Source organism: Micropterus dolomieu, linkage group LG09 (assembly GCF_021292245.1).
Source record: "Micropterus dolomieu isolate WLL.071019.BEF.003 ecotype Adirondacks linkage group LG09, ASM2129224v1, whole genome shotgun sequence".
In the NCBI taxonomy this organism is placed as follows: domain Eukaryota; kingdom Metazoa; phylum Chordata; class Actinopteri; order Centrarchiformes; family Centrarchidae; genus Micropterus; species Micropterus dolomieu.
Window position 1 is genome coordinate 10,218,949 of NC_060158.1, and position 19,979 is coordinate 10,238,927.

General features: G+C 42.5%; 1 protein-coding gene across 5 annotated transcripts in view; it reads left to right on the forward strand.

Annotated features, from left to right (window-relative positions):
- The window catches only part of samd12 (sterile alpha motif domain containing 12), a 103,632-nt gene that overhangs the window by 39,249 nt on the left and 44,404 nt on the right, over window positions 1-19,979 (forward strand). The window contains exons 4-5 of one of the 5 annotated variants that reach the window (XM_046059424.1): window positions 6,550-6,690; window positions 10,784-11,312. In XM_046059424.1, the coding sequence (XP_045915380.1) occupies window positions 6,550-6,690; window positions 10,784-11,010 (368 nt within the window). In that variant the 3' untranslated portion in view covers window positions 11,011-11,312. Of the gene's footprint in view, window positions 1-6,549; window positions 6,691-10,783; window positions 11,318-13,286; window positions 13,402-14,291; window positions 14,420-19,979 lie in introns of those variants that run through there. The other 4 variants (XM_046059423.1, XM_046059425.1, XM_046059426.1 and 1 more) reach the window with 4 other exon arrangements.

Here is a 19,979-nt window from a genome sequence, read left to right on the forward strand (position 1 = left end):
AGTGCCTTCTTGTGCGGCAGGGTCCACAGTGCTGCAGGCATTTCATCCTCCACCTCATGTGACGGCGGAGGACGGGAGACTTCATCTGCTCTGCCCTGTCAGAGCACTGAGTATTTACACTCTGAGGTCCTCCCGTTGGAGGAAGGCTGACCAGCTGCTAGTGTGTTTTGGCTCCCCCAGGGCTGGGCGACTGGATTGTTCAGACTATTTCCCTGGCCTATCAGGTACGCGGTTTGCCTTCACCTGTGGCTGTGAGGGCTCATTCTACCAGAGGCATGGCGGCCTCTCGTGCCCTCCTTTCCGGGGCCTCTTTGCAGGATGTTTGTGTAGCGGCTGGCTGGGCCACTCCGCACACATTCATTCGGTTTTACAGTCTTGACCTTCCTTCGGCACCTGGCACTCGTGCGCTCTCCTCTTAGTCGTGCCACTTTATTGCACTCTGGGGCAGGCGGGGTTTTCGGCACGGTTTAGTGGGTATCTCGTTCCCATAGTGTCGTAACCGACGCAGTTCAAGTTCCCTCGAAGGGGAACGTCTCGGGTTACGTATGTAACCCTGGTTCCCCGAGAAGGGGAATGAAACACTGCGTCGGCCCGCCGCACCTCTCTCCCCGCCTGAAGCGCCTGCTTCATAGTTTAAGCTAATGATGAGTGTGTACAGGTGTGCTTTATACTCCTCCGGTTATTCCATCACACCTTACCGTTCTAGCAACAAACCAATAGGATTGGAGTGATTTCATTCACGTTGAGATCTGCTACGCCTAGAGGCGTTCCCGTAGTGTTGTAACCGACGCAGTGTCTCGTTCCCCTTCTTGGGGAGACGAGACGTTACCACCACTCCACGAGAAAACAAAGTCAAAAGAGAAGGGTTTTCAGGACGTACACCACTGGTCAAATGTTTTAGAACACTCACATTTTTGTAGTTTGTATTGAAATATAAGTAGTTGAAGTCCAGTGAAAAACCGTAAATTGTACAAAAGTAAGCAGCAAACTGCCAAAGTTAAAAACAATGTTTACGTCACCCAAACTGAGACATTTTCAGATGTAAAATTAACAATTAAATTAAGGAGTTTTGTTCATTATTTCACTGTAGGATCGATAATAATAACAATAACGCTTCTAAAGGTGTATTAACACAGGCTGTTCCAAGGTGTTTTTTCAAATTGGGACAGTAGATTTAGTTTTTGCAACTTTCAAGGCTTCATTTACTTCCATTGCTGCAATATAACCAAAGCAGGTAATGACAGAGTTTAGGTCAGCAAAATTAAGAAATAATGTACATTCAGAGATACAATTTCCAGAGATCAAGTAATGAGTTAACAACTTCAAGTTATTCTGCAGTAATGGAAGTAAATGAAGCTTTATAGTGCATATAATTGCAGTATCCCCAATTTGAGTCCAGATGACAGACCTTGGTTCATCTCACCCCCTCTTTATTGCTATAGTGCCTGATTAGAAACGCTATACGTTGATCGGAGGCTACGAATTAATTAATTTAAAAAAAAGTGGCAATGAAACGCTGTAATGATCAGAGTTACTGGTGCTTAATGATATAAGTACAGTAGAAGAGGGCAAAGCTTCAACAGAGACATGTCAACCTTGAAGCATCCTTAAAAAAAGCATTGATTTGCCTTTTTATAAATAAAATCAGTGTTATATTTATACTGCAGTCACAAGCTCCCCTTTAATGATGGTAGGAGCAAGAGAATTATGTAATCTTGTTACATATTCATGAACTTGTATATAGGTTGTTGATGATAACAGGTGCTAATTCACATTTTATGTAGCTTTTTATTTGGAACATTTGCTCAAAACGTGCAAAGCATTTCAATGGAAAAAGTGGGAGAGAGGGATTGAAAAGAAGACAAGAGAAAAGGTTCTGTCAGGTGTCAGAGAAGTGAAATTTGAATCCAATCAATACTCATAAGCTGTAGTGACAGGACCACAGATGAAGTGAATGGAAGGAGTAAAAGAAAAAAAGTCTTCCTTGCCTTCAAAAAGGCACAAGTGATTATACACATTACACATGCTCAGAACTTAACTCCCCCCCTGCTGTTGTTACTATGTTAGTGTGTAAAATATGTTTTGGGTCAAGAGTTAATGATTTTCTGCCTTGTCTTCTTTTTACCGTTGTCTTCTGTTGACCTGCGATGACCTGAGGCCATGATCTGTCATGCTGTAATCATGCAAATTTACCCTGTAGCACAACACCAAGCCAACATATTTCTACTACTTCTATTTCTATACTTTTTTTGTGTGTGTAATTGTGATGCCTTTAACAGCTGATTCACTAATCACTTTCAGAAAATCTACTTTTCTTCAAGCACCCCCCACCACCACCTCATTTTTCCCTTTTGACCAATTTCCTCTTCTGTCCTCGTCCTTGTACTACTCCTCCTCTTCTCATGGCCATGCTACACTGCTCAGAGTATTAATTGTGGTTTGAAAAATTCCCAGCTGAGGCTTGGTGTGATTTTTGAAGCCAATGGCTCAGAACTGCAGGGCAAGAAAGTGAAAGCCTGGACTCCTTTCAGAAGCTGTTCCACCCTGCTGATACTGCTTCGCCGACCGGAAGGAGCGGCACGTTGGCACCCACCGCAGAGAACTGGCAGTTTGCTCACAGTTGTTGGCGAGCTTCTCATTTTCCAGCCATCCACAGTACTCCACCTGGCCACATTAATACACTTCTTGTTTAAAGCTGTTAGAGGATATCAGGCCTGGTGTATTAAAACCTCAACAGGAAAACGTATTTGGTAATTTAAGCGTTCATGTTTAGAGGTGTCAGAATTTTGATTCTAAATTGATCGAAATGAGCTTTCATTTTTAACCTTCAAAATCAAAAGCATGATCTCCCAGCATTTATTTTTTCTCTCCACACCCACCTACTTGCATGTGTCTGGCGCGTTTGAAGAAAAAAAAAAAACACAAAACAGAATAGTTTACAGCGCCACTGACTGAAAAAACTACAAAGTTATGCTACATGCAGGTACCATACACCACCTCAGACAAATATGGCAGAACATCAAAATATTTACATATTTGCACGCCTCTGGAGAAACTAGGGGTTAAGTGTCTTGCTCAGGGACACAATGGTGGATATTTCACAGTGGGAATTGAACCCAGGTCTCCCACTCCGAAGGCAAGCATCTTATCTATGCGCCATCACCACCACAAAATATGGGGGTTTACACTTTATGCCATATAGCCTATCTCTTTAAAGAAGAATTTGAAACTCGGAGCCATGAAAACCTCCTCCACCCGACGGTCCAAAGGTCCTGTGCTAACATTCCCCTGTTGCGCGAGCTCCCAGTGAGGGCAGGGTCAGCCAGGCTAACAGGGCCACTAGCTGCATGGCTAACTGAGCTAGCGGCAGCTAACGTTACAATTAGCAGCAGTTAGCGGTTATTTTAAAGCTGTCCATGTAGAGGCTCCAGTTTCACTAAAATCAATGAATAAGTAGTTGTCTTTGTAGAGTAATCAATGAGGCCCCACGCAGAATTGCCAGGCCCACAAGTATTTGGTGCCTACACCAGCCCCTAGAAACACTCATTCTGGCAGTGTCTACCAATTCATCAAATTCATTGTCCCATATCGCTATTTGCCAAGATAAGTTAAAGCTGTCATATGCCATCGACCACACCGGCAAGAGGATGAGGTGTGTATAAAGAGATCTTAGGGTACAACGGCTCACAAGCACCTAGGCCGGCTTCCAGGAAGTTGGCCAATCATATGAAAGTGGGCTTTTTGGGTAGAGGGGCATAAAGAGACAGGAGCTCAAACTGCTTGTTTCAGAGAGAGGATGGGCTGAGGGTCTGCAAAATGTTTCTGAACTGTGAATCAAGATAAGCCAAAATGGCGACCGCCTTGTCACTTCACTTGTGTATTTCCCAAAAACTTCTCCTTTAAATACAAGGTATTTCCAAACAATCTGTACCTGTGATCAGTGTCGACAGTAACCTTTTCACACACTTTATTTTTTCCACAAACAGTTAGGGAGTCAAGCCAATGTCAACAAAACACCACAATTAACGGAAACACTCTCTCCATGTTAACATGTGAATGCCTCAATAAATAATCCCAAAAGCTTTTTTTTTTGGCAATACAATGATAAGCAAAGATGCTGTGTGAACCATCTGCTTATCTCTTGGTCAGAGAGCTGGATTGCATTTACATTTTGTCATTTAGCTGATGCTTTTATCCAAAGCGACTTACAATTGCTTTACATGTCAGAAGTCGCACGCCTCTGGAGCAACTAGGGGTTAAGTGTAGTGATGGCAGTGCGACACTGAAGCTTCGCTACACGCTTCAAACCCCTGACTACAATCCAACAATTGAACCACTGCTTCAAAGCTTGCTTTGGTGCGAAAAAAATCACGTGACATGTGACGTCCGAAGCAGCAACTGCTTCACTTACTGAATGAATCACCGACTGGTTCGCGGTCCAGTCACGTGATTCACTGGCACTGCCTCGATCGTCTCGAAAGTGAGTGTTGTGCACCCCATCTAACACAAGCACATCCAACCTGTGCCATATTTCCCAGCACTCTCTCCTCAATAACAAAATACATTCATTCATCAATCTTTATTTGAACATGATGTTCAGTCTTAATGTGTGTGCATCAAAGAATTTTCAAAGTAAATATACTTTAAATCCAAGGGTGATTCAAGCAAAGATGCTTTATAACTAATGGTATTTTCTACAAAAGTAAAGTAGTTTCTCCAGCACTGCTCATCAAGGGGCGCGCGTGTATGTAATTAAAAGCCTCCTGTCCACCAACTAGCCTGTCTAATTTGCCTGCAGCCTTGAGCTTCGCCAGGAGAGGTCACTGTAACTGAAGCTTCGAGTAATGAACCCATTTTCGAAACAATTGGCTCAGGTGGTTCAGTGCTTCACAAAAGCTTCATTTGCCCATCACTAGTTAAGTGTCTTGCTCAGGGACACAGTGGTGGATGGGTCACAATGGCGGATTGAACCCAGGTCTCTCACACCAAAGGCAGGCATTTTATCCATTGCGCCATCACCACCCTGCATCTCTTGTATTGGCCGTTACTTAAGATTAACATTTCTGAGGCAGAGAAGAAGTGAAAAACCTCTGTTGCCATGCCGATCTATCTTTGGTTACAGGATGAGGTGCTGAGTGATGGTTGGTCAATATTTATAGACTCATAACAGCATGTTTTATATGTACATTGGTTTTCTTCTGTTAATTTGTACATCTCCCTCTTCTCCCCAACTTTCTGCCCATTTCCACGGCTTTGATTCATCAGTCTACTTTGTCTTTCCACCTCACTAATCTTTGTCTTTCCATCTTCCCATTTAATATGCTCCTCTCACTTCTGGGCCTTTATGACTCTACTTAGCTCCTCAGTGTTTATGTGATGGGTACTTTCTGCGCCATTTTGCTATGAAGCATCTTAACTATGTTTGGCATTTTACCCCCATCTGGCCGTAGCGCCGAGCAAAGAGCTTCTTTTGTCGAGGCAGGAGAAAATTGCCCTAGCACATTCAATGTTATACCACTTACACTTAAAGGTACTTAGATTTCCCAACTACCCCCTTCTGTTTCGTGGTAGCAAATTGGTAGCAGGGGCTGCAGCATGCCCTAAAAATCTACAAGACTAGATTGTCAAAACAAATCAAGAGACATAAAATCATAAAGTTCTTCTCTGTGTTGTTTTTCAAAGGTGGCATTGAATAAGAACAATCATTTAAAAGTGTAAATTCAGTATCAGTCTTGCCTCAGTAATGAATGGAACTTCACATTTTTGAGCTTCAGTTATGTGTGTACAGAAATAGAGGGGACGAAAAGAGGAGAAATAAGACAAGGGAGCAGAATGTGACAGAATTACTTCCATGAGCCTATCAGGACTGATCTTTATCCTGGCTGTCAACCAATCAGTGCCAGTTTCTTGCCAAGGCAGTCAATCGGGCAAAGAAGCAAAGGGGGCTCTCAGGGTCCAATCTAATGCCTAGTAATTACCCTGAATTATCATTCTATCTGCTTACCACCCCACATGTTACAAAGGCACTCATAACAACCGTTAATAATTACATCATACTCTACTCGCATTTTACCAGCAGCCTAAATCCCTCTCATAGAAACTGATTGGATGATTAAATTATGGATTTTATACAAGGATTTGCAATTAAGGAAGGAGCTGTGGGGGATTCGTGCTCAAGGGATGTACAGTGCTGGTATTTATGGAGAATGTGTACTGTGTTTTAGAAGAATATGCTTCACACTGAGTTATGCTGGGCTTTATTTCTGACTGATTTACATTCACATAATCGGCAAAGTCTCTCAAAAACTTTTTTTTTGTCAGTCACAGTGTTGCAACCTTGAAAAGCTCTCATAAAATCATACAGTGCATGATTTGTGGGGCTGTAATAATCTGACCATATTTGTTTGAGTTTCCTCACTCTGTTCTTTACTGACATGTTCTATATATGTACCCTTTTAGAGTGCCTCCAGCAGTGCATATTGCATTCCCCCAGGCCTCCTGCTCCTTCTGGCCCTTAACCTTCAGCTTTGTTTTATTTTTTCTGTTTAGGGCGGGCTTTGATGAGATTGACAGACAGAAAACTGGAAAGAATGGGCATCATGCAGGATGCCCAAAGGCAGCACATCCTGCAGCAGGTCCTGCAGCTTCGCGTCCGGGAGGAAGTCAGGACCCTTCAACTTCTCACACAAGGTACACTTTTCAGCACCCATAAATATATAAAACGCACTGTACACATTTTATCATAATACTGCATATCTCATTCAGCATGTAATTTGCTCATACAAGCTTCAAAACACTCTGCATCTCTCGCGGGTAAGGATTATTCACAAGGACATCTCACGTTCTCATAATTATTCAAATAATTTACTGTGCAGTATTTATGTGCATGCCATCTGTAGTCATGGCAATCACTGCATGTTTTAAAGCTGGCAGGAAATGATGAATCAAAAATTATTATGTAACTGCAAGAGTCATGCATACATTTTCTCCATTGGTATCTTTTGGTGTAAAGTGATCAGAGACACTGGACTCACCGGGATATAAGAGGCTGAAATTTCGCAGTGAAATCAATTCATTACAATGGAATCACCGCGATCAGAGGATCCGCTCGAGAAAATTCATGTGCACAAATGTTACTCATAGAGTAACAGCTTTGATGAACTTGGACACCTGAATTTATGCTCTTAACCAATAGTAAACCATCTTGACAGTGCTGACCTTTGACAGCCAGATTAGAGGGAGCCTTCATAGTTTAACTGTGTTGCGACTTTTATTTAACCTCTGTTGGAGTAGAAAATGTTCCACAAAAGAGCAGTGGTTTGCAGACAGTTATGAGAGCAGATATAATGATACAAATAGGTCTTTTGAATAAATTGTGTGAAATTATTGTCCAATTAGCTACTGAGCTAAGCTAACAAGCTGATGAGTTTGCTAACTGACTAACCTGTTCTCAATCCCCGAGTCGTCACATATGGACGCATGGTCAAGACCCATCGGCGTCAGTTTGTAACACACTGGGGATCCCTATAGCGTCATAGTTCAACGCATTGAGGGAAGCCCTGTAGCGTCAGTTTTTGACGGTAAAGGCAGGTATATGATATTTAACAGAAAAGACTGAGTAAGGAGATGGTTGGGGTGGATGGAGGGCCAGAACCCGTACTTTGAACTAGGAGGCAGGGGTTCGTGTCCCATGTAAAACAAAAAGTCATCATTAATCATTTTTATTTAAGTTACACGAGTTACATTTAACTTACCTTGTTAACTGACCTACGTAGTTATTTTAAACCAAACCATGATCTTTTTCTAACCTCAGCCAAGTAGTTTTGTTGCCTAAACCTAACCAAGTACTTTTTGTGCCTAAACCTAACCAAACTGTAACGTTTCACAACCAGGGCGTTAAAAAGAGATGCCAAAGGGCCATGTCCAAGCGTCAATATGTATAATATATGAGTCGGAAGTGAGAATGTGTTGAACTGACCATTAGAAGAGCTTTATTTTCCCTTTTCTATTATGTTTTATTGAATGAAATGGTGTGCAATTGTGAACAAAATGCCAGGAGGAAGTAAACAGAACAGTCAAGAGGATATAGAGAGAAGCTCCAGGAGCTATTATGACTGACAAGCACTAACTTCAGAAGTTAGTGCCTAGGTTTTGGCACTAACTTCTGTGTCTGGTTAAGGTTAGGGTAAGTTGCCTCAGGAGACTGTCAACGCCTTAAACACAAACATCTAACATCATAGCGTTTCCAGTCACCTCAGGGCGTCGTATACAGATGCGCCTGGATGCATCTCATATACACACACCTGGGGGCGTCTCCTAAAGACGCAAAATTGACGTTCTGCGTGAAATAAATAGGCTTGGCAAGCGTGTGTATATGACGCCTGGCATGAGAATAAGCTGGACAAGCTCTGGCCCGGCTAAGCCGGCAAACTTTAGCCTATTTACCGACAGCAGCTCACCATCTAGCTCTGCGACAAGTCATGTGACCAAGCTTTTGGCCCCATCTATTATGCTTGTGAATGTCACTTTGTGGTGTGCCTGCTGCTTTAAAGAGGTGGCATTATGCTCATTTTCAGGTTCAAAATCTTAATTAGGGGTTGTACCAGAACAGATTTACATGGTTTAACTTTCAAAAAACACCATATTTTTCTCATACTGCACATTGCTGCAGCTCCTCTTTTCACCCTGTGTTGTACGCTCCACTCTTGAGCTACAGAGTGATGCATCTTACTTGTTCAAAATCTTTGTTGGGACTTGCACGTGCGCAGTTCCCAGGTAAGGACTGCTAGCCAATCAGAAGCAGAGAAGGGCGGGTCGTAAGAAATAAAGTAGACTTTGGCTGGACTTTGGGGTTTTTCACTTTGCAAACCTGTTGTTACATGCACAAAAAAGATAATAAATAAATAAAGGAGAGGGAAAGGGCCAAAAAGCATAATACCACCTCTTTAAAGGTAGTGGAGTTTTTTCATAAACAAACAAATGTTTACATTCACTTTTTGTCACCAAACTGCACTGTTTGTTCTTGAGGCTGAATGTAGCCTATAGTCTGACTGCATTTCTGTCCTCTCCTTCAAAATGTGAAACTTACATAATTTACATAGTTTTTTTCATCTGTGTGTATGTGCGTCTGCGTGCAAAACAATCTATGAATATACTGCACGGATTGCAAAATTTTTTGTACCCACTAGTCATTTCTGCACCAAATATGTGAAATTGGGGCCCAGGTGTAAAAATACCGAATTTATCCTTTAAGCAGTAAAGCTGTTTGCAAGACACTCAACAATATGTGTAGGTGCTATTTCACTCCACTGCAAGCATGAGGATAATCAGTGCTGGCGGGCTGACAGAAAAACAAATACCTTCACAATGTTGCAAGTCAAGCTTTGAGACAATTAGTACTACACAGTAATATTAATTGTAAGCAGAGATCAAGAGTTTATCAAGTTTGGGGAAAGATCTGTTCTGAAATAGCGTAGAGTTCTCTGAATTCAAAATGCATTCATTAGAAATAACCTTCCAGCAAAAAATGAGCTTAGAAAATATTTTACTGTTGAAACCACATCTCTTACACTAACAATGTTGGTCTGGTAACAGAGGGGATCTCCAAGACAGTCTTCATAATTCACTCAGGTCAGCTTCCTCGATACATAGGTCACACTTGTGACAGTAATCAATAAAAAAAATTCAGAGGGCATTAGATAATGAAGACTTAGCTATTCGTAGCTCACAGATATTTTATTAGAAACCCACTATAAACAACTATAATGTAACAAATAAAATTATAATATAACATTTCTAGAATATGAAGAATCTGTCTAACCCATCATGAAAGTTATACTTAATAATTTGACTATAATTTAGAAATGTATCATTTCCAATTTAATCTAACAATAAATAAATATGTTCATTACAATAAAGTAAACTACAGTTAGCAGTGGGGGAAGAAGTTTTCAGATCCTTTACTTATTGAAAAAGTAGAAATACCACTATGTAGAAATACTCCATTATAATTCAAACATTCAAACTTGAATTTATTAGCAACAAAATGTATTTAATGTATAAAAATAAAAGCACTAATACTGCAGAATGGTGCCTCTGTGTTATATTATTGTATTTCTGGGTCATTATTATTAATGCATGTACACGTAAGCAGTATTTTAATTGAGTTGTACTCAATGAGTTGTACTACTTTTTTTAACTGCTTGTTAATATTGTTGGGTCATATTTAAAAAACTGACCATGTGTTGAGTATGTAAAATCTTAATTTGAAAAGTAACTAGTAACTATACCAGATAGATAGATAGATAGATAGATAGATAGATAGATAGATAGATAAATGTAGTGAAATAAAAAGTACAATATTTCCCTCTTATGCTGTATATTTCCACAAGGCACAGTATACTCATAGAAGTGATTTACAACATCACCTCGATTGAATTTTACCTTTCACCAAAGACATAACAATAGGCTCCAGCAACATTCACCTTTCCACTATTAACTTAGCTGCATATCATTGACAGAATTTGCATTTAATTATAACACATATATTTTCTGTTACAAAAGACACCACCATCATACTGATCATGTTTATGGACACTGTGGCACACTGCAGTTTCTCACTTTAACCTAATTTCCTCGCTTTCTACACAATTCACTTTTCACTTTTGCACAGTGCATCGGTAGTATGTCTTACAACAACAGCCAGTGCTGTTGTTTCCCCATCCTATCCTCACTTTATCCTTCTCACCCTGTGATTTTTTAACTTCCCTTGTCTGTACTTCAGCAATTCTAGCAGCGGCCCCCCCTCCATCACCGCTACCAGCAGCACTCCACATCACCACCACCACCACTTCCATCAGCACCCGTCTGCCCACAGACTCGCAAACAGGGCTTTGCCGCAGGGGCCGAGAAACAAATTCTAGGCATCTTTGTCACTTCGCGAAATTCTTGGAAAACATTTGGAGTGTAATAAAGCAGCTTATATCCCCAGCCGCTGTTTTGGTCCCCTAGCAAGTGGAAAATAGCTAAACTCTTCCTTGCACTCCCTGTTTCTCTTTCTGAGTGATGATACTTTGCTAAGGGCTACTCTCTGCCTCTCATCTCTTTCTCGTTCTTCTTCTCCCCTCTCCTCCCATCTTTTCTCCTCTCTTCACCTCTGTATTGATGATGTGGGAAACGATAGCTCACCAGGTTCAGTAGCGACTGTCCGCTGGCCGGCTATCTGGGCCTCGGGAGAAAGGATAGAGGGACAGGAAAGACTGAAATTTGGTGGATGTAAGGAATGTGAAAATGGAAGAGAGAAGATATGGAGGAGAACATAAAGCATTCCTTGTTTTATGGTGTTATTTGAGACAACTGTGTTGTTTGCATAACATTAAAAATGTATAAACGCATACGAAGCATCACAAGTAATAACAAATTGAGTCATTTATTTTGATATTGGTTGTTTTTTGCTTTATCATAACCACTGTTTGGAGTTTCCTGTATTTAGCAACTGTATATAATAGAATGGTGAGAAAAGGAATAGAAAGAAACAAAAGTATTTTAGTAGAGCAGTGAGAAAAGGAGGAGAAGGAAACAGAAGTATTTTAAGTCTCCTAAGCTGTCGCTCCTGGAGATGCTTTTGGCATGGAGGGAGAAATTGGAAGGAGAAGAGATGGTGGAGTATTTCTAGGCCCCAGGCGTACTTCCTCGAGCTGTTGCTAGAGGGAAATACAGCTGTAGCCAGTAAGAAGCCAAGCCAGAGAGAAAGAGAAAGAGATGAAGTGAGAAGGTGGCGGGGAGGGGTGATGAGATGATGATGAGAAATAAGGGGGAGGAATGGTGGGAAGAGTGGGGAGAGAGGAGACAATAAGTGACAAGAAGGTAGGATGAGAAAGAAAAGCAAAGAGAAAGGTGATGTGAAGATAGAGAAAAGGGAGAGTCGAGAATGTGAGAAAGAGAAGAGGTGAGAAAAGAAAACCCTCCTTCCTCTGAGACCTCGTGGAAGACAAACACATCTCGGTATCTATGAAATATCTATATATAAAGTATGTATCTATGTGGAAATATCCAAATATTGCTGTTAACTATTTGAGTGTATGCAGTAATATATATATATATATATATATTTAATGGCAAATTATTAAAAGTTAAAAGTAAAAATGGAGGGCCACACATATTATTTAGCACAAGAGCCAAGCCGAGCACAAGAGCGTGTCGGCAACCATATCTTCTCCTAAGCTCTTGGAAAGGGAGGGTGAGCGGAGCCGTTGGTTGCTATTCACAACCCTCACCACTAAATGCCACTAAAACTTACAAACTAAATCTTTTAACACAGCACTCCCTGCAGACGTTTCACATTAAAAAGGCTACCAGTCTTTAGTTTGGTTCCAGACCTATGAATTGCCTCTCACATCACAGATATATTGGGTATACTGTAGGGTTGAGCAAACTGGTTATTTGCAAACATTCAATCAGCGCTATATAGACAGGATTAAGGATGATGTTGTTGACTTGCTTCATAGCTACATCCAAAAAATATAGCAACATTTTTATTAATCATTACAGCACAGGTGATCAATCAACAAGGTGATTGAAATCAATCAAAATATTCAGGTTGAATATTTGATGAAAATAGCCTTGCTTGCATCAGAGCCTTTTTTTCGTTTATGCCACCACATCCACATGATCAACATCCTTGCCCCTCCTTGCAGTTACAATCACCGGGTTAGGGCAAAACGAAACAAAATGGCCCCTCCTGTCCAACAGAAAATCCACGTGGAAGAAGTGGCAGTTCAACAAGTTAGGTAATCTATCAGACAAAACCATCAACAGCAAATTACAGTGGTAGGAGACTTGAAAACCGGGAGATGTCAAAGAGATGATTTAAAAAAAAAATACACATGTAAAAACTGTATGATTAAAGGATCTGTGCTTTCTGCAGTCAAGGTAAATCCCCCAGGCACTGTTCAAAATTTACAGCATATAAGTCTATGTTAGAGAGAGAAAAGCAGAGTGAGAGGTGCGCCATCTCTAAAGAAAGACGAACATGATAGAGCAAGAGAGACAGAGAGAGACACATCCACTATCTATAAAAAGGGTTGGTGCAGAAGAGAGCACTGGAGCGAGAAAGGTACACAATAGAGAAAAAGTCGAGAGAGCAAGCGAGAGAGCGAGGTGTTGTAATTACTGCAGTGTACCCAGACAGAATTAGCTAGACGGACAGTGATTAACCTTTAAGGCTTGCTGGGCCATGGGAGGGAAATAATTAGATTTCCCCTCCTCTCTCTCTCTCCGTCTCACAGGGAGGCTCATCGCTTATTGCTTACAGTCAACAGAGACGGGCCGAGGCACTCCAAATAGAAATTGATACCCAAACAACAACGGCCTCAGAGTCTTGAGTGGATGGCCCCGTAGTGGCACTTTGGAGTTAGTGCAGGGTGCAGAGCAAGGGTACTTAGTTCCACCATTACTATTACACCCCTGTTTGTTTGTGCAAACAAAATGTGACAAAGGTACTTCTTGATAAAGAATTTCAGATCTTGCTTACATTCTGAACTCTGCACACTTCGCCCAATCGCTGCATAAATTGTGCGTTTTTGTGAAATTGTCTGTTTCGAGAAGTTACAAAAAATACATAACACAACCCCCCACCTCCCCCGCCAATCCAACATTGGAAAGGTGTCGGGGGGAAAACAATACAAAAAGCACTTTGTTTGAAGCATACTGACCTGCTAAGGACAGTAATTGTACATGACATCAACAGTGCTGTAAACGTCAGTTCCACATAGGATCCTGACATGGTAATGGCACATAGGGAATGAGCTTTATAAATGTGTCAAGCAAACAGTCAAAACTGAAGTAAAGAATCATGACAAGGCTGACTATGACTTTAGTAAAGTTTAACTTACTTTATTTTACTGTTACTATTATTTTTTTACAACAACAACTGAAATAATGGCAAAATGTTCTTGATAATGTTATTGACATACATTACACACATTTGGCTAGTTTGGTTACAAACTTTTAGTTATTGTATGTTACTATTTCATTAACTGAAACGTGACACATATTCATATTGCAAACACACACACACACACACACACACACACACACACACACACACACACACACACTCATCCAACTAAGGCTTTTTTATTCACTCTGCTGTGTTCACACATATGTAAATTTCATTGATGTCAGGTGAAATAGTTTTTTGTCCTAGATGAAATTACGTAAAATGAAAATTAAATGAAGTCTAAATGTGTTCTCAGTGTTGAAATGTGTTTTTCTCATCCTTAACTTTCCAGTTTCCGAGGAAATTCAGAGGAAGCAGCATGTCCGTCTTCAGCTGTTAAGTTAAATGTGAGAAGTACGGTTTTCATTCTTAAACGGTGCATCACTTCATGTAAAATAAAACCTTGTTTTTGACAGTTAATGGTAAGAATGTTTTATTGAAGAGCTCTTGCCAAGAACAGCTGTGCTTCGAAAGGGAGGAAATGAAAACCCAAGATAAAATCAACAGAAAACAGCTTTTATAAAATATCAACATATAAAAAAACAAGTTAAATATGAAAAGGAAGGACATTTAATAAAATGTCAATACACAGAAGAAAACCAATAAAAGTTTTGCAAAGAGTTTTATAAGGTGATTTATTACATGATACAGTCTAGTCAAGTGTTCTTTTCTTGTAAATGTCTGCTTGTGAGACAGACATGCTCCTTGTGCAGTTTATATTTAGCCTTAATATGTGTATCCATAGAAACAAATGAAGCTATTTCTGCACCTGAGACAAAATGTAGAGGGCAGGGTGTTAAACAGACGCATCTGTGTCTCTTCTGGTGAATTAAAGTGAGTTATGGCTTCATATTAACCCTTCTGACAGCTTAAAAAGTCAAACTCTGAGACAATGGAAGAGTGGGAATGAGAATGTTATGATTAATTAGGTTGTTTTCTTGATAATGGCATTTGAATGTTCAATAGTTGTGTGTAAAAACCTCTAGTGACTGCACTGAATCTCTGAATTAACTCTAATACAAAGATTGGAAGCCGTTAAGCCGTCGCATTTCTCCCATTCTCAAAAAAAATCAAATTTTAATCTTCTGTATTCAATTTCATGCTTATAACTATTTCAGATTTTTCAATAAGAGCCATATGCCAGTAAATATGCTATTATTGGCTTGTGAAATCATCACTCTTAAAAGAAACTTGAATTACACAGCTGACAGAGCTCTATGAAAGTGTTTTTTCTGAGTACATAGTGCTAATCTGTGAATGTAGACACAGGCTTGCTGTTTATGCTTCATTTACTGTAACGGAGTCTCATTAAGAGGAGAATACAAAGACAACTTTGAAAGAAATGAGACATAGATGCTTTACAGTTTCACTTTCCTTAACACTGTGCATTTGTGCCTGTTACTGTCCACCAGAATTAGAACATTTGTTGTAAGTTAATGAGAAGTTTGTTTGCTTGAATCCATGATTTACATTTCCTGGTGCTTTGTAAGTGTTAAAGAGGTGCTTTTCATGTAAATGTCTGTAGTGCTGTCATCAAGCAAGCCCAGACAATATAAAAGCAAGCATTAAAAAATGAAGTAAATGCTTAAAAATTCCTTCTTAGTCTTCTTTCAGTGCCTAGTTTTTTTTGACAAAGAGTAGGTGTTTTTGTGAGTAAAATATGCTTCCATATAACAAGAGCAGCAACCACTTTTCTAAGCCTGAATCTCAGACAAAATAGTCTAGCTTTTTTATTCAGGTCCCAGGGTGAAAAAGTTCAAAACGGCTTTTGTGGCCCCAGGGCACTAAATGAGGAAGCTTTCCTGTTGTGCTTTAGTAGACTGGGTTCCTTTGCTCCAGGCACCTTAATGAATTATCTCTCTCCGCTTCATGGCTTCATAAAGGAAATCTCTTCAGTCAAAGAGCTTCACTGAACAGGATGTCCTCCTTTGTCTTTTTTCTATGGTTTTTAACTAGTTCAACATGTAAAGTTTGCTGACATGAAGATCTTGACTGACTAGAGAATCTTTATTGAGCTAAGCACAAATAAAGGCAAGAGTTACCCCTGGTGGGCTCTACGTTTTCCACAGCTAGTAGATTAACACTTTATTTTACAATCTGGTGACTGTGGGATAACAAGCAGCCAAATCAATAACTTTTAACAGGCTTGAAGAGAGAACATTGTTAGCTTGACTCAGAACTGGCAAGGCACCCTGTGAGCATGGGCAGGTTTTGTCTCACCATTTTTGCTAAAAGATTCTTTGGATCTTGAGCTTTTTTACTCCCAAGCTATACTCAAAATATACTTAATAAATATATATCGAAAACAGTATTTACTTTGCAGATATCCAACACTATGGTGTCAGGTCTTTTATTTTGGTTGCCTAGCTGCATCGAGAAGTAACTTAAAAACCAGGCTGAAAAGGTTCAAACTTTTGAGTCAGTTACACCTCTGACCACAGTCAAAAAGTGATGTCACGGTGTACTGAAACACCATGAAGTACATTTCTACAGCAAGCAGAAGTCAAATCAGCTGCCTCAATCAGTTTGTTCACGTTGTTGTGTGAATTTGTTATCCAAACTAACCATTTAAAATAACAAAGTCACACAATCGAGGCAGCAGTAAACCAGCAACTCCTGTGTTCTGTGAGGTAAAATTACTGTCTGGTAGCTTTGAAAGAGCATAGTGGGATATACAGCTTCAGTAGCCTGTTGGAAAGGGTTGTGTAATAGCAAAGTAAAGCAGTGTAAATATTCTAAATATAGTGTACACTTAAACTTATATTGATTTTTTTTTTTTTTTTTTTTTTTAAGCGGGCCATGTTTTAGGTGGCTATAATATGTTTTTGCCTCATACACAGCAGTACATTGCTTAGCTTCTGTGCCAGTACTCCTGTCTGCTTCTCTGAACTTAAAAAAAATCCGAACTAATACTTAACACTTTGGCTCAACCTGCAAACTGCCATATCAGCATCTGAAAGTTTCTAGGTTGGGATAAGGGCTTGGAGACCAAGTTTTGGGCTTGACAGTTGGCAGGGGCAGTGGCATTGGCAGATACCTGGTTCCTGTCCAACCTATCCAATTAATTTGAACCTCTGACAGTGATCCCATTTGCCTTTAACTCTTACAGTCCCAGGCCAGAAACTGCTTTTTTTGTGCTTCTTGATGACTGAAGTATTTTGTTAGCTTCAAATGTAAATGCATTGCACATTTTCTTTTTCAGGATGACCGGGGCTGTGTGAAAATGTAGAAAAATCTGAAATTGTGACAACTTATAAATGTACTTAGACTTCAGGTTCGCCTTGAAAATGTCTTATACAAAATGCAAGTTCTATCTCACACAGGCTCCGCCCTCTACTGGAGTCTATGGGGTACTACCTCTCCTCCTATCACACGCACATACTCGCCCACTGAAATTTTGCATACTGTAAGTAGCCGACCAATTGGACGTCGCTACTGTACGTGCGTACCGTATAAATAGCGGTGTCCTCACTGCTCAGCATCCTTTTTTCTTCAGACAGATGGCAAACCGCCCACTGACTTTCACCTCCACGGATGGAGTCGCCGCTCCTTGAAGCTCGCCTTTTCCCGTCGTGCCCCGGTCTGATCGCCGGGGTAGACACTCATCGCTTCTGCTTTGAATGCCTCGGCAGGGACCACGCCAGAGATGGCATCCGCCAACCGCCGCCGTGTGTTGACTGCCGAGCCATTTCTCTCATCCGGCGACAGCAGCGCTGGAAGCATTTCTGGCAGTGTGAGCTCTCCCTCATCTGCGAGGAGAGTGAGGAAGATGCCGGCCCGGATCCCCTCCCTGCCAAGGAGGATGCTCCGGCCCCCAATCTACCGCCTCAGTCGGCTTCACGCTCCCTGCCGTCCCTGCCGCCTCCGCTGATCGACGATGATGCTGACAGCCTGTCATCTGCGTCAGCCACCTCTACCGCGGCCATCTCGGCCGTGTCTAAAGAGCAAATTAATTATTCTTCAGTCCGCCATCAGCCATCGGTCAGATGAACAACCTGGTCCAGGGTGTGGCCACCACTGCTGCATGTCTCTGGCCACAGTAGATTCTCGCCACGTGTGTTTGGGACTTACCGCTCTCCATGGGAAGGACCGGGAGGAGCTATTGGGTGCCCCCATCTCATCTGACAGCCTCTTTGGCTCCATATCCTCCGCTACTCAGCGCTTCAGAAGGTTGGAGGAGGAGAAGGCGCAGCTCAGTCACCACCTGCCACTGGCTCACGGCAAGGGCAGCGAGCCTCGCCGTCGTAATGCCACCCTCAGACGACGTGCTCGCCGCCAAGCCAGATCGCCGCTGTCTTCATCACCGGCTACTCAGGGCGGATCCACGGATGCACCGCACCCTCCCCGAGACACCGGGCCGCCCAGGGATCCCACACAGGCGAGGGGATCTACATCGCGGCCAGAGGAGCAGCCTAGACCCCCCCGCCAGCCTACCTGCGGCTGGGGGAAGAAGCAGCTGCTGAAATGACTGGCTGAGGAGGGAGAGCAGCCGGCCGATGTGGCCGAGCCCCTCCCCTCCGTCTCTTGTCCAAGCCACCTATGTTTATAAGTTGTGTGCTGCTTGTGACAAGGGTGTAAATGTACCAAATGTTTTGATTAAAACAACCTACATTCCTTAAAGAGCTAATTCCTCCCCACCAACCCCTTCCCAGCAAAGTGTGCTGAACACGCCACTTCAACACGGTGCGTTCACCGACGCTAAGCTAATGGCTTGCCCCGTGGCCCACACAGCTCTCCCGGCTAAGGCTGAACGAGACGGTGGTGCGGCCCGGGCATCCACAGTGCTTGCTACGCCGCCTGAGCTGCGACACACTCTGCTTCCGCGGCATGACGGCCGAGAAACAAGCCGCTCTTGCCGTAGAAGCGGCACAATGCAGCTATCTGATCCTAGCTTGCATTCCCAGCGCGCCTACGTGAACCCGCTCGGGCGCGCTGCTAGCTCACCGGCAGTGTTTTTGTGCCACACAGACATACATGCTAAGCTGCCGAAAACTGCTCCAACGAGAGGTCGCAGCGCATCACGGAGTATCCGTGGTAGCAGCAGCCTAGCCCGCTATTGCCGGAGAGATGCTGTCACTAGCCACGTCTCTCCCGTCATAGCAAAGCAGGGAAGATTGCTCGTTGCCTCTGCGAACAGTGGCCAACAGCTGTGGAGAGGAGAGCTCCCCGGCTCGTCACTGCTCCTCTCGACAGTTCTGCTGATAGTGAACGCGTCACTTTAGACGCTACTACAACACTGTTGCAGGCAATGACGTCAACGGAGCATCCGGCCGTGGTTTGGCCGGTTTGGCCCTTTCGATTGCGGCCCCCCTTGGGCCAAACTCCCATTTATGGAGGGTTTGGCGGCGGTGAGGGCCGAGGAAGCTTTCCAGCGTTTCATCCACAACGCTCCTCAGCTAACAACGCGTCCCCTGACTCATTTCCACACGGAATGGAGACGCTGCTGCAAGCTAACAGACTGGATGGAGGGCACATTGACGCGGGGTTACTCCCTACAATTTTGCCGTATCCCACTGTCTTTCCAGGGCATCAAGGAAGCCAACCTGTCCTCTCAGAAGGAGGTGGACTTCCTGGCCACAGAGATTCAACAGCACCTGCAGAAACAGGCTATCTCTGTCGTTCCAACCCACGACACGTACAAGGGTCTTTACTCCACGTACTTCCTGGTCCCCAAGAAGACTGGAGGCTTCAGACCCATCCTGGATCTCTGCTACCTGAACCAGCATATTGCACGGAAACTGTTCCGCATGCTGACACTCAGGAAACTGCTAGAGCTAGTGCAGCCCGGCGATTGGTTGACGACCATAGACCTGAAAGACGCCTACTTTCATGTCGAGGTGGCCCGGAAACACAGGAAGTTTCTGCGTTTTGCCTTCCAGGGGGTGGCGTACGAATACACCAGACTCCCCTTCGGCTACTCACTGGCCCCACGCACATTCAGCAAGTGCGTAGACGCCGCACTGCTACCATTGCGCGATCA